Source organism: Podarcis filfolensis (assembly GCF_964270895.1).
Source record: "Podarcis filfolensis genome assembly, chromosome: 8".
NCBI classification, from domain to species: Eukaryota; Metazoa; Chordata; class Lepidosauria; order Squamata; family Lacertidae; genus Podarcis; species Podarcis filfolensis.
Genome location: NC_139611.1, coordinates 61,799,664 through 61,814,552, shown reverse-complemented (window position 1 = coordinate 61,814,552; position 14,889 = coordinate 61,799,664). Strand labels below are relative to the sequence as shown.

Below are 14,889 nucleotides of genomic sequence, written 5' to 3'. Positions count from 1 at the left end.
TGAGAAAGGCTGCTTTAGACCACATCAGTGAGGCTGAGGGGTGGTGGTCTTGTTATCTGGGCAGCCCAGGACCTCCATACACACTTCCGAGGCTTGGTCACTTCAGTGCTGCTAGGACAGCGGTTTGACTACCCCTGGAGGCGCACTCTGTTGTCTCTTGAGACAGATGGATTCCAACAAATGGTTCAGTTGACTTCTCTGCCTTTAAGCTCTTCCTCAAGCTGGTGGATGCAGCATCACAGTGCCAGGTGCTGCACTGGTACAACCTGGCAAAGAGCATCCTTGTTCCATGATCTTTGCCTGGAGAAGGGCCATAGCTCAGGGATTAAGCACCTGCTTTGAATTCGGAGAATCCCAGGTTTGAGATCTGGCTTTAAAGGATGGGATCACCTTCGCCTGAGATCTAGGAGAGCTTCTGCCTCTCAGAATAGACGATGAAGCTGGGCGGATCAGCGGAATGGCTTTATAAAGTAGCTTTTATTTTGTTCGTAATGAAGATTCTACATGAATAACCAGCTCAAAGTGTATCTTTACTACATACCTGTTCTCATATCACTTCCTGCTCATGAGAACAGTGCTGCACACAGTCATGCCTATAATAACCTTTTTAGGCTGCCTTTTCTAGGTGTGCAGTGTAATTTCATTTATGGGAAGGAACAACCTCTGAATCAGTGTAATGTGTAAGGCGGTGTATCGCCCTGGGGGCAGAACTGGAAAACCATTCAAGAAGCGACAAAGGCTGCTATTGCCCAGGCAAATTCCCAGCCCTACAGGAAGCCTTGGCCATCCTTTAAAGGACAACTATGGCAAGCTCGGGTGATGGAGTCATTCCACTACTTGGTAACCCTTTACCGTCCAGAACAGGGGTGGGAAGCCTGGGGAAGTCCAATGGGCGCACAAGTTCCCCATCCCTGCTTTACATTTTTGCTGTCTCAGACTGTCTTCTGTTGCCCCCCACTATGTGTCCATAGAGGAAGGTAAACGGCATTTCTGTGCGCTGCTCTGGTTCGCCAGAAGCGGCTTAGTCATGCTGGCCACATGACCCGAAAGCTGTACGCCAGCTCCCTTGGCCAATAAAGCGAGATGAGCGCCGCAACCCCAGAGTTGGTCATGAATGGACCAAATGGTCAGGGGTCCCTTTATCTTTATGTGTCCATAGGACATCTCACCGCCACAATGTCAGTCAACTTTGTGGCTATAGACATTTCTGGGACTAAAGGCATTTCTCATTGACAGTATAATTCCTCCGCATCTTATTTTCTTGTTCTCTTGGGCAAGTCACCCTAGTGCTGTTATCAGAGATGAGTATTTCACATGAAGTATCAGCCTTGAGTGCTCACTGGAAGGACAGATCGTGAAGCTGAGGCTCCAATACTTTGGCCACCTCATGAGAAGAGAAGACTCCCTGGAAAAGACCCTGATGTTGGGAAAGACTGAGGGCACAAGGAGAAGGGGACGACAGAGGACGAGATGGTTGGACAGTGTTCTTGAAGCTATGAACATGAGTTTGACCAAGCTGCGGGAGGCAGTGGAAGACAGGAGTGCCTGGTGTGCTCTGGTCCATGGGGTCACGAAGAGTCGGACACGACTAAACAACAACAACAATTTTCACATGAGTAAGACAGTACTTCAATAATGAGGAGGAATGGGAAGAGCAGAGTGAGAGCAAGTAGGTTAAGGAAACTTAACAGTGAGATCCGAACCAGGTCTGCTCAGAAGCAGGGATAGATGAATCTGTCAGTCTGTGGTTCTCTCATTTCTCCAGTCTTAAATTCATTTTTCCACATTTCTGCAGCAATCTGCATTAAGAAGGAAAAAAACATTTTTTACAATTTGTGTGCATTTCTCCTAATAAGCACATTTTTGTATTTTGACAAATGCACACATTTTTGCAAGCCATGCCTGCTAATATAACTTATTATAATTTATTACCCCAATGTATGCATTTTTGCACACATTGCAAAATTTGGAAACACAGCTCTCCACTCAAGCAAAGTGCCAGTTTCGAAGGAAATTTTGGAAAGTGCAAATTTGATACGTTTGCCTTTAACTGTGAACTGAATTGAATTTCCCCCATATCCCCTACTTGGAAGTAAGTCTTGTTGAATTCTGTGGTGCTTAGTCCCAGGTAAGGGGTGGGGGGAGAGAGGGGGGAAAGCTTTAGTCTGAATAGTTGATGCATTGTGCTGATGGGCAGTAAATAGAGAAAGAAAACACAGAATACTTCTTAGGGTAAGCCACTAGGGGTCACTCTTATGTTAAAAAAGGGCTTGCCCTCCCTGAGGAAACAGGAATTTTTCCTCTCAAGTTCTGCTTGAGTCCCTAGAGTCACTCCTGAGATTTTTCTTACCCAGCTGTACATGATGTAGATGGGCAACCTGACTGCTCATATATTCACGCCAGGATCTATGGATAAAGTAGATACAACTACTAATAATAAATTGAATTACATAAAAAAATTGTCCAGTAGCACCTTAGCTTCTTCAGATACACCGAAACAGAAGTCACTAGACCCTTATATATCGGAGGGTGGGGTGGGTTTTCCTCCCAGAAGGGTAGTAGGAGATGGGTGATTGACTCAATGGGTATGGTAAACCTGCAGACGACTGTTAACGACTGCAATTAGTCCTACAGGAAAAAGCAAGGGATAGTATGCAGATGACCAAAAATAGCTTTAGCATGTGTAATGAGACAAGAATCCAATATCTCTATTCAGACCAAGCCTCTCCATAGTTTTCAGTTTAGTAATAAGTTGTAATTCATCAACTTCTCTTTCAAGTCTATTTCTGAAATTCTTTTGTAATAAGACAGCCGCTTTGAGATCCTGTATTGAATGTCCTGGGAGATTGAAGTGTTCTCCTGCTGGCTTCTCTGTCTTGTGATTCCTGATGTCAGATTTATGTCCATTTATCCTTCGGCATGGGATTTGGCCTGTTTGTCCAATATAGAGAGCTGAAGGGCACTGCTGGCAATTAATAATAATAATAATAATAATAATAATAATAATAATAATAATAATAATAATAATGTTATAGAAAGCTCACACGTTTCACCAGAATCAGTACCTCCAATTCCATTCCGGACAGGCTGTGGAGAACTTCTGCCTGAAGCTTCTTATAGCTCAGTTGGTGGAGCCTGATGCTCTTAATCTCAAGGTTGTTGGTTTGAGCCCCACGCTGGGTGAAAGATTCCTGCATTGCAGGCAGTTGGACTTGGGCTCCTCCTTTCCAACTCTATGATTCAAAGCAATGGTCCACCTGAGGCAGTTGTCTGATTCTCTGTAAAGCAGCTTATATGTTTACATGGACACATGCCATCACAAAAACTGGTTTTCACATGGGAAACTGCACAAGCCTTCCCAGCCACCCAGCTACATTTATGAACACAGCCAGGAAGGTGTGGGGGGGACATCATGGCTGAGGTGGCAAAGCATTAACCCCTGTTAACACAAGACTGCCATGGACACACTTGCTATGGCAGGTGCACTGGGGGTTGTCACAGACTCACTGGCGGAGGAAGGGGGTGCAGTGGGTGCGGTCTGCCCCTGGTGTCATCGAGGGGGTTGAGATCTGCCCCCCTGGGATGCTAGCCCCGCCCCCACAAGCGGCTAGCCCCGCCCCCGGGTGCGCAGCATGTGTGCTGCTCCAGGTGCCGCAGCAGCTAGCTCCACCTCTGCACAGACTACATGGGAAGGATTTGCTCAGTGTTGGGCATTTGGAAGATGTGCTATATTTGCATACACAACAAATACCCAATCCTGTCTCCTATTAGAAATAGGTGACTGGGCCATCCCCAATAATGTTTGTTAAGAGCATACAGTGGTACCTCAGGTTACATACGCTTCAGGTTACATACGCTTCAGGTTACAGACTCCGCTAACCCAGAAATATTACCTCAGGTTAAGAACTTTGCTTCAGGATGAGAACAGAAATCATGCTCCGGCGGTGCGGCAGCAGCAGGAGGCCCCATTAGCTAAAGTGGTGCTTCAGGTTAAGAACAGTTTCAGGTTAAGAACAGACCTCCGGAACGAATTAAGTACTTAACCCGAGGTACCACTGTATTTACTCTTACGCCTTAGGGCAAAAGGCTCCAAGCATGGCTTTCATGCAATTACAGTGGTACCTCGGGTTACATACGCTTTAGGTTACAGACACTTCAGGTTACAGACTCCGCTAACCCAGAAATAGTACCTCAGGTTAAGAACTTTGCTTCAGGATGAGAACAGAAATCGTGCTCTGGAAGCGCTAAAGTGGTGCTTCAGGTTAAGAACAGTTTCAGGTTAAGAACAGACCTCTGGAACGAATTAAGTACTTAACCCGAGGTACCACTGTAATTCAAACAAGACAGTTTCCTGTCGGCAGGCTTACAGCCTGAAGGAAATGACACAAAAGGAAAGGAGGTGGAGGGGGGGGAGGCAAACTCAGGCACCAATCCTTTAAATTACATGAGAGTTACTCTATGTATGAATGAACGACTGAAATAGAAATGGGTTTGGGAGAGGAGGAGCTAGTCTACTAGTTGAACTAATGGAATCATCCTGCTTCTCATCTTTTCCACTGCTGCAACTTGCTAACCTCCTAGTATGTTTTGTAATACTGCATTCAGATGAAACACAACAATTGTTTTAGTGGTGCAGACCAAAGATCCTTCTAGTCCAATACTGAGTTTCTGTCAGCAAGCAGTCTCTGTCAACTTACAAGTAGGACATGAAGTTGAACATCTCCACCCCCATCGTTCAGTCCAGACACTGAAGTCCAGCACCGAGGGCCTTCTGGCAGTTCCCTCACTGCGAGAAGCAAAGTTACAGGGAACCAGGCAGAGGGCCTCCTCGGTAGTGGCACCCACCCTGTGGAACGCCCTCCCACCAGATGTCAAGGAAATAAACAACTATCTGACTTTTAGAAGACATCCGAAGGCAGCCCTGTTTAGGGAAGTTTTTTATGTTTGATTTTTTTTGGTATTTTTTATATTTTATTGGAAGCCGCCCAGAGTGGCTGAGGAAACCCAGCCAGATGGGTGGGGTATAAATAATAAATGATGATGATGATGATGATGATGATGACGACGACTTCCTCCTGTTGTTCATCCCAGTTCAGCAATATCCTCCCCCTGTATATGGAAGATCCATTGCAAGTGGGGGCAGTTGTGACAAATCAGGATGAGCAGAGAATAGTATTAGCTTTTGTTCCTTCTCATGGTCCACCTCTGCCTTTGGAAACAAAACAAACCACATCGCTACATCTCCACAGCCTTTCTTTCCCCACAGAGTTGCCCAGTGGCGTAGCGTGGGTTGTCAGCACCCGGGGCAAGGCAAGTAATTTGCGCCCCCTAACCTGTGGATTTGCGCCCCCTAACCCGTGGATTTGCCCTAACCCCAGATGTTGCGCCCGGTGCGGCCGGCCCCCCCTGCACCCCCCACGCTACGCCACTGGAGTTGCCCCCCCTGCATTGTTCTGACTCTTTCCCTGTAAAAAGAGAATTGGAATCATACACAGACTACTAGATGAGCAATGGGCTTTAAGAATTAGGTGGAAAATCCCTACAAAATATAGCATGTCTGATCCAATTTTAGCAAATGAAAGAGATCTGGTGGAAAACAAATGCAATCCCACAGAACTTTCAGGCACTGTGTCCTTGAAATTCATTTTGGGTTGTCTTTGTTAGAGACAGAGCAGGAACCGGGGAGGGAGGGAGGAATAGCTCCTCTGGTTTCACTTCTACCTCCCCCCCCCCCCCCCCGTTCCCTGCCTCTCCCCCGCCCTGCTTTCATTGCTCCTTTTAATGCCATATTTAATAGAAATAAATTAGAATAAACAGTCAGCCCTCAATGTCTAAAGACAGGTGGCAGAGTAATATTAAAAGAAAGGAATAAAAATTCATTTAATGAGCATTGTTAATTAAACCTGGAATTCAAAGAGGCCTGAGTTGTGGGAATTCAGAGGAAAAATGAAAATGAAGGGAACAATCGCTCCGGGCAGGAAGAGTGGAATGAAATTAAATTTAATGTGGGATTCTGTTTGTTAATGTCTATCACACATCATAGTGTATTACAGTTTAAGCTAAAGTGTTTCCCCGCTCCCAACCCTCTTCACACACAAATGACCCCCCCCTCCCATTTTTCAAGCAGGCAGATTTCTGGAATGAAGTGGACAGGCTAGTATAACAGCAGCTCCTGCCCAAAAACAGAAGCCAGAGAGGCCCAGAAAGAGAGGGCTGATCTCTTGACCACACCTGAGTAATTATTAATGGACCTTGGTTGTGTAGCAAGAGGCACTGTTTTAGGAAGGCTCCCGACTCCTGGTGTTTCAGACCATTTGCAATTATTCCTCAGAAGCATCAGTATTTCTGATCAGCTCTCTAGTTTGACATACTGTTGCTACAAACCAGAGCTGGAGAACCTTTGGTCCTCCAGATGCTATTAGACTTAGACTACAACTCCCATCATCCTTGGCCACCGGCTGCGCTGGCTGATGGGAGTTGGAGTCCAGCAACAACTGGAGGGCCAAAGATTCTCCCCACATCTGCTGTAGTGTAAAGAGAAGTCCACAAAACTTGGTGGGTTCTGGTGCTGCACGACTCCAACTCCCACCATTAGGGAAAAATTATATTCACATTTTAAGTGGAATGTATCAAATCTGCACTTTCCAAAACAATACGAAAAACAAAACATAGCCATCTATTGAAAGCTGCACTTAGCAGAATTTCAGTGGAAGGATGCTTTTGGCTAGGCTGTGTGTATGTTCCCATTCCACACAAGCACAGAAACAACCAGGTTCCATATTCAGTATGAAATTCCTGAGAATCTCTGCTTTTGCTCTTTTCTTTTTAAAACCATCTAGCTCTCATGGTTGCAATAATATGCTTGAGAGTATATGGACAATGCTTGGCTAAATCTCAAAAACCACAGAGTTGATTAATTTTCCGGTGGTCAACAAGTGGCCTCCGTAGTTCCTTCTCCCTTCCTGTAATGAGCAGAAACAGAATAAATAATGTGAACTGTGATTATACAGATTTATCTAATTTGCATAAGGTTGCAGAATTCAGTTTTTCTTGTTGCAGATTATTATTTTTTAAATCCCAATCAGAGTACATGTAGACTTGTAGCAGTAATCTTATAAGAGCCATGCAAATCCTAAAGTGGACTCCTCTTGAAAATCCTTAGAAAATCCTCTTGGTGGTACTTTTCTTAATAGGCTTCCATCATCTTCCCGTTGCTCCCCAAACACTTTAGCACGCCAGAGCTTTTTGGTCTGAAAATTAGGATGGAGAATGGTTTGCTGTTTGCTTAATCTCCTCCAATAACACAGTTTTCATCCACAAGTGCAGGGAATTTTTCCACTTCCATTGGAGTCTGTATCCCACAGAGGCCTTACTGTACCACCAAACATTGTACCACTACCACCGAAACACAAAAGCAAGATGAAAAGGTGGGAGGAAAGGGAAGTGGTGATAATGATGACCAATGGGAAACACCTGGTAAAGATGGCATGCAAACATTGTGATGGAGCTGGGAATCTAACAAATACTTATTATTACTAGTATTATATTTATATTATTGTGCCAATATAACTTGGGGGTGGGCAGCATATAATAATAATAATAATAATAATAATAATAATAATAATAATAATAATAATAATTTATTTGTACCCCGCTCATCTGGCTGAGTTTCCCCAGCCACTCTGGGCGGCTTCCAACAAAGATTAAAAATACATTAAAATGTCACACATTAAAAGCTTCCCTAAACAGAGCTGCCTTCAGATGTCTTCTAAATGTCAGGTAGTTGTTTATCTCTTTGACATATGATGGGAGGGCTTTCCACAGGGCAGGTGCCACTACCGAGAAGTCCCTCTGCCTGGTTCCCTGTAGCTTTGTTTCTCACAGTGAGGGAACCGCCAGAAGGCCCTCGGCGCTGGACCTCAGTGTCTGGGCAGAACGATCGGGGTGAAGACGCTACAATCCTAGTAGCTGCCTGCATTTGCTATTCCTTGTTGTTGTTTAGTCGTTTAGTTGTGTCCGACTCTTCGTGACCCCATGGACCAGAGCACGCCAGGCACTCCTGTCTTCCACTGCCTCCCGCAGTTTGGTCAGACTCATGTTTGTAGCTTCAAGAACACTGCCCAACCATCTTGTCCTCTGTCGTCCCCTTCTCCTTGTGCCCTCAATCTTTCTCAACATCAGGGTCTTTTCCAGGGAGTCTTCTCTTCTCATGAGGTGGCCAAAGTATTGGAGCCTCAGCTTCACGATCTGTCCTTCCAGTGAGCACTCAGGGCTGATTTCCTGAAGAATGGATACGTTTGATCTTTTTGCTGTCCATGGGACTCTCAAGAGTCTCCTCCAGCACCATAATTCAAAAGCATCAATTCTTCGTCGATCACTATATGGACCTTTGTTGGCAAGGTAATGTCTCTGCTTTTTAACATACTGTCTAAGTTTGCAATCGCCTTTCTCCCAAGGAGCAGGCGTCTTTTAATTTCATTAATTTTAATTGCTATTCCTAGTCTGGTCCATTGAGCTGCCTGGGCACTGTAACAGCCAGCATTTAGCTGGTCATAAGGGGGAGCAAATGCTTGATCTAGCCCCACTCCGAGCTTCTTCCAATCAATGATATTGAAGTTTAGCAACCCACCTTATCTAATTTAGGTCATAGAGAGAGAGAAAAACGGTGTGGCGCAGTTATTAGAGTGTCAGAACAGTGCTGCAACAGACTAGCATTGCCTACATCTCTGGAAGAGACAAGAGTGCTTCTGAGCATACTCAAAGTACCTGCCGCTGAGACTTTGCACACATTTACCATTTATTCCACTGCCAGTGCTCTGTTTGATTGATTGCTAGTTACCATCCCTAATTATTCCTGCACTTTCTTGATGATTGCTACTGATGGATCATATACCGCCCCTCAGACCAGCTTCTGTCACGGTTAAGATGAGGTGTGTACATTTGTGGCAGCTGTTGCACATGCGCAGATAACAGCTTCACTTAACAGAAGTTTGGTGCAGGCAAACAAAGCAAGTACAGTACAGTGGTACCCCTGGTTAAGAACTTAATTCGTTCTGGAGGTCCATTCTTAACCTGAAACTGTTCTTTACTTTAGCTAATGGGGCCTCCCGCTGCCGGCGCGCAATTTCTGTTCTCATCCTGAAGCAAAGTTCTTAACCTGTGGTACTATTTCTGGCTTAGCAGAGTCTGTAACCTGAAGCATCTGTAACCCGAGGTACAACTGTAGTGTGTATAGGAGCCAACTCCTAGGATCTGAGGTCACTTCAGCCCCCCCTAAAATACTTGAGGGGGCCAGCCCTGGTGGCGCGCATCAGATGAAGACAGTCTCTGCTCCCTCTCTGGTGTTTACAGTCAATTGAAAATGCAAGTTGAACTGGTGCTGGTGTGCACATAGCCTGAGAACGTGGGACTCTTAATCACAGGGTCGTGGGTTTGAGTCCTACATTTTCAGGATGGAACACTGGGCAAAATATTCCTGCATTGCAGGGGGTTGGACTAGATGATCCTCGCGTGGTCCCTTCCAACTCTACCATTTATGAGTCTATGTCTGGAATGTGTAGGCAGGGCTAAGAAGTTAGTGGGTGTGTCTTCTGGACCATTCTGAGTCAACTCTGCTTCCCTAGTGAGGGCTGTTCTCTAAGCCACCACTATAGCAGAGATGGGGAAGCCACAGGCAGGGAGCGGAGAGCCAAGCCTCTCCATCTAGCCCTCAGGACTCTGCCGAGGCCACTCCAGCTACAGAACTACATCCCTCCCCAGTCCTGCCTTGCACCCTCCTTGTGCGTTGTGCCTTGCTGCAATGTGTCCTTGGAGCCTGTGATACTTCTTGCGCAATTACCCCTGGAGTGTGATCATAACCAGCCTACTATACAAACATGAAAGGAGGAGAGGAGGAGGCTTTACGTTCGGTGGGTGGGGAGGAACAAAACCTCAGTTAGTTATTTTTATTTATTTACTTGATTTAGGAAGGACAGCTGCCCCCCTTGGCTACGCCCATGGGGCTTTCAATGGCTACCAGCCACGCATAGTGACTCTGCTCTACCTCCACAGCAATGGTTCTGAATACCAGTTGCTGGAAACCACAGAAGGGGAGAGAGGCTCTTGTGTTCGAATCCTGCTTGCGTGTTTCCCACAGGCCACTGTGAGAACAGGACGCTGGATTGGACGGGCCATTGGCTTGATCCAGCAGCTCTTCTTATGCTCTTAGGGAACTCGCATGTATTGCTCTGCTCGTTTTTGCACAAGGCCCCTGGAAGGCACCTAACCCCCCAAGCCCCCCCCCCCCAGACATCTACTCCTGGCCTCTTGGCTTCCTCTTGGCTTTGTTAGGGTTTGTTTTCAACTTCCACAGCAGCAGCAGCAGCCCAAGAGAAAGGGTGGTGTAAGGAGATCGAGAAGTCTGGATTGCACGATCGCCACGAAGGCGGACCCGTCTCTCTGCTCCTTGCAGCCAGAAATCTCTCTCGCAAGTGTTGCTCCGAATTTGGGGAGGGGGGCGGCTGGCTGGGCTGGAAGAGCCAATATCCCCCCGCAGCACCCAGGAAGAAGGGCTTAAGAAGAAGAGGCCTCCGAGGTGCCAGAGCAGCTGCCGCCCCCTCGGGGTTCCGCGCAGCCTCTTGGACTCTGAGCGTCTTTCGTGGGGGGCTGCTCCGAATCGCCTCCAAGCTGCAACTTTCCTGGCCACTCAGACACACACGGAGAGAGAGAGAGAGAGAGAGAGAGAGAGAGAGAGAGAGAGAGAGAGAGAGAGAGAGAGAGAGGCTGCTCGCCCGAATCTCACAGGAGTGGCAAGACGGAAGGAAGGAGGCAGAGGAGAGCTGGGCTTGGGGGTGTCCCGTCTCCACCGCTTTGCGCTTCGCACCTTTGCACCGCAGGGATGCATTGGAAGTCGGGCAACATCAAAGAGGAGCGCTACTACCTGCAGGTAAGCAAGCAGGACGCAGCCTGGCTGGGTGCAAAGCCCCCCTTGCCTAGCTCAGCAGCCACGCTGGCTGGACGCGCCAGGCAAGCTCGCCTGCGGCCGGTGCGAGAGGTGAGCGGCTTCCTGGAAAATAAGGGGCGCAAAGCCTCCGGTGCGCGTGCTTCCTCGGAAGTAAAGCGCCGCTGCACGCAAGTCGGCTTTGTATCCGTGCAAACCTGCAGCAGACGATCTGGGCTGTTAAGGCTGGCGGTTTTCGTTCTATTTGCAGCGGAACTCTCATTTAACGCTCGTTGTCCTCCCTGGGTTTTTGCTTGGGAGTCAGCTCCACGTGTGTTCGCGGGGGTTATTTCCACGTAAGGGTGCCAGCGCGTAGGCACGATCCCTCGGGAGTAAATTCCCTTGAGGTCAGACGGACTTACTTCCGAGGAAACATGCGCAGGCTCGGGTTGCTGCTCCAGATCCTGTACACGATTCCTCGGAAGTAAGTCCACTGAGCTCAAGGGGACTTTCTCACAAGCAAGTGGGCATAAGATGAAGGATGGAGGCCCGGCAACCTGCCATGGATTTACTCGAGAGTCACTGGCGCTTAAATTTAAGTGAGCCCAAAGCATCGAGGGAGGTATTGAATAGAGCTACCAAAAAAAATTGTATTTTATTGTATTTATTCGCAATTAATGTAAGTTGCTAAAACAGTGTTTTGTTTTTATTTGCCTAATTAAAGTATTTCCATTCAACTAATAAGACAGCTGGTGTGCGTGGCGCTGTAAGTTGCCCAGGAGTGCCGGGCCAAACTCTCTCCGCTTCAGCCCCGCATCTGTAACATGGACATCATAATATTTGCAGGGCTAAGATCGTGAGATGGTGCGCGGGAAGTATGTGGGACGCTGGAGCTGAACTATGGAAATGCTGCAGCTATATGGCACGCAAAACGGCGTCCCTTTAAAGGCCTCGATCCAGCACAAGTTAGGCACCAGCTCCACGGAGGGAACTCAATGGAAGGCATCTAGGGAAGAGCCCACGTCTCCCAGTGAGATCAGTGGAGCTCCCTCAGAAGTCCAGTGCCTTGTCTGGATCGTGCCTTTTACTCTAGAGGAATCCCTTGCACGTCAACTAGGAGCAAGCTCAGGGATGCTGAAAGCGAACCGGAGGAGGACCCCTGAACTTTACTTTGCCTCTGGCGGTCCTTTTAAGACCTCTTAAGCCTCTTCCTTTTCGATATTTCACCTAAAAGCAACCGACTTCAATCAGGGCAGGATCCGTTTCCTCCTGACGGTCAGCAACCTTCCGGATCGGTTTCCCACGCGCCCACCCCACGCCCTGGTAATCCGAATTATGAGTTCCTAGGCAAAAAACGTTCCCCCCGCTGGTTGAGGGGTGTCGTTGTTCTTGTCGATATTAGTGGCCTGATTTGCCCGCAGAGCGAACCATTAATAATAATAAAAAGACTATAGATTCTCTGTCGTGGCAGTCATCACCTTTAATGCAATAGCCAAACGGCACATAAAATAAATAAAAAATCGAAAAATATTCCCCATACTGAAAAACCCTGATCGAAATGCTGAAAGAATGCATTGTATTTTTATTTATTATTTTTAGTTTAGTGTTTATTTAAAGTTGTACCTCTCCATTTAGCTTCCTTAAGGCTCCGAAGGCAGCACCGGCTCCTGGAACAAATATGGTTTTGTTTGTTTATTGCCGTTTCTTATCATTATTGGCCACGATCCAGCCAAAGTCCGGCTTCCTTTCCCCCATCCTGAGCCTATCTTTGCTTACTTGGAAACAATTCCCTCCTGTGCTGAGTGCGTCCTAGTCCCAGGTAAGTATGCCTAAAATTGCAGCCTTTGAACCCCGTTGGTTTGCAGGCACGTGCTTAAAATTCTCCGGGCGAAATTCATGGGACCTGGTGCCTGAACCTAGCCTCGTGCACGACAGCGAAAATCCCTGGGGGCTTCCACGTTTTCTAAGCAAGTTTGCTGAACATTGCACCTTAGCTAGGAGTGTTTCTAAATTTGTCTGGAGCCTGTTGTGGTGGTGGTGGTTGTTATTTCTTCTCCCCTCCCCCCTTGAAGGCTCTCCCCCTGTCTCCCCCTCCCTTCCCCTGCACCTGCCCCTTTCTCTCCCCCACCCCCCCTCGCCCAAATAAAAGGAACCAGCTGTAAGAAATGCCACGCGACCATGTCCTAAGGCTTCGCAGTGATTTATTGAAACGGTCTCTAAGAGATTCAGAAGCCACATCAAATGAATGAAGCCCACTTTAAGTGGCGGGAGTGGCACTGGCAGAGGAAGAAGCGGGGAGGGTGTGTGTTGTGTTCCTGCTGCGGGAGCCGCTTGCTGTGTTTTTCTGTTTCTTTTTCCCGCCTCCCCCCTTTTAAAGAAACAAATAGGTATTTCCACTGAGTATGCGTGAGCGCAATTCAATCCATAGTGAAGCACGGGTTCAGCCCGATCCTGTACATGATTGCCAGGAAGTCGATATTAGATTATGCGCCTGCGGCCACAGGGATATTCATTCATTCTCCCTCTCCCTCCCCCCCCCCACTCTCTCTCTCTCACACACAGATGCTTTTTTGCAAACCGCTTGCCCCCCCCATAAGCGGTATATAAATCTTATCAAATAAATATATTAAGCACCTTTGCAAATGAATAAATAACAGCAACCAAGGAGGAAGTTTCCTTCCCTTTGCACAGGACTTACTTCCAAGAAAGCGCGCAGGCGCTGCAAGGCGACCCCCTTTCGCTCCGCTGCAGTTCCTTCGACGTGCAAAAACTCGCTCGCCTAGACAGCAGAATCTTCATCGCGCTGTCCTGAGCAGAGCCAGGGCTCTCCCTCCGTAGTCAGAAGCAAATCTTCGCATGGGTTCAACCGGAGGCTTACTCCCAAGGAAACCTGTATCGCCAGCCACCGCTTCTCCCACCATGAAATGGTTGAGATTTCAAAGCGGTCTCCTTGGGATGAATCTTGTCCAGAGAAGTTTTGGAGCGAGCGAGTCTTCGCAGGGACATGAAGAGAACTGCGCGCCCCACTTCCTTTTTCCCTTTTGAAAAGTTGCTTTTCCCTGTCCGGCTTTAGGACGAGCCAGTCATTGCTCTGTCCACGCTGGTGGCGGAAAACAAATCCGCAAATATAAGCTGATCCTTCCAACCCAGCTTGTCTTCGCAGACCTGAGTAAAAAGCGAATATCTGTCCAGTCTTCCTACTCCAAACGGGCGACACACGGCCTGCTTATGCTCTCCTCTTTGAAATTTCAAATAAACGGTGGCAGTCCTTGCCTTCAGGTATTGTGTCCATTATGACTTTTTAGAGTTTTTGGCAAATCCATTCCTAGACGCCCCGGTTCTTCTTTCTCTGTTCCAGCTGAAAGGGAGGCGGGTGGAGTCGACTCCAGGTCTTTTCGGATTGCTTCCAACTGTCCACAAATCCCGGGTCCTCTTCACTTCGTTTTTGAAAGAAAGCAAAAAAAAAGAGAGAGAGAGAGACAGAGAGGATATTGTAGATCTTGGGGGAAAGTTCAGAAAAGGGGTGGGGAAGAAAAGTCCAAAGGGCTGGAACACCGAGGAAAGACTTGCGTTTCAGATCGTCACGTTTGCAGCTTCTTCGTTTAGTGGAAAGAAACGGGTGAGTCAACAGCGGCAACTTTTCAGCGTGCTTAGCAAGAAGCAAGTCCTGCTATGTTCAACGAGGCTTAGTCCCAGGGTAGTCTGCAGATACTTAACCTGAGAAGCCCTGACTTATACAGAAGTCTTCCAAGGACTGTTCAGCTATGATAGCTCAATGGAACCTGCATGTACAGTACCAGTATACCTCTGAATGTCGGGGGCTGCTGGGGCAAAACGACAAAGAAGGCCACGACTTCCCATCACCTCCTTTGTGCACTCACCATATCGCACACTAAAAGCATACATCTCAAAATTATCCTGGGAAATGTAGTTTAAGGGTGCTCTGTGGGGAAGAAACTATAATTCCCATG

The 14,889-nt window shown here is 47.4% G+C and overlaps 1 protein-coding gene and 1 long non-coding RNA gene across 3 annotated transcripts in view; one reads left to right on the top strand and one right to left on the bottom strand.

The window, feature by feature from the left end:
• Positions 1-1,604: 1,604 nt before the first annotated feature.
• On the bottom strand, positions 1,605-14,796 carry LOC310767983. Its single transcript, XR_014551138.1, has 2 exons — positions 13,617-14,796; positions 1,605-1,799 (listed from the first exon to the last, which is right to left on the bottom strand). It is a non-coding gene; the product is annotated as an uncharacterized lncRNA (long non-coding RNA).
• The window catches only part of TFAP2E (transcription factor AP-2 epsilon), a 72,380-nt gene continuing 67,177 nt past the window's right edge, over positions 9,687-14,889 (top strand). Inside the window, exon 1 of one of the 2 annotated variants that reach the window (XM_083625553.1) lies at positions 9,687-10,924. In XM_083625553.1, the coding sequence (XP_083481679.1) occupies positions 10,877-10,924 (48 nt within the window). In that variant the 5' untranslated portion in view covers positions 9,687-10,876. The remainder of the gene's footprint in view (positions 10,925-14,889) is intronic. The other variant, XM_083625555.1, reaches the window with a different exon arrangement.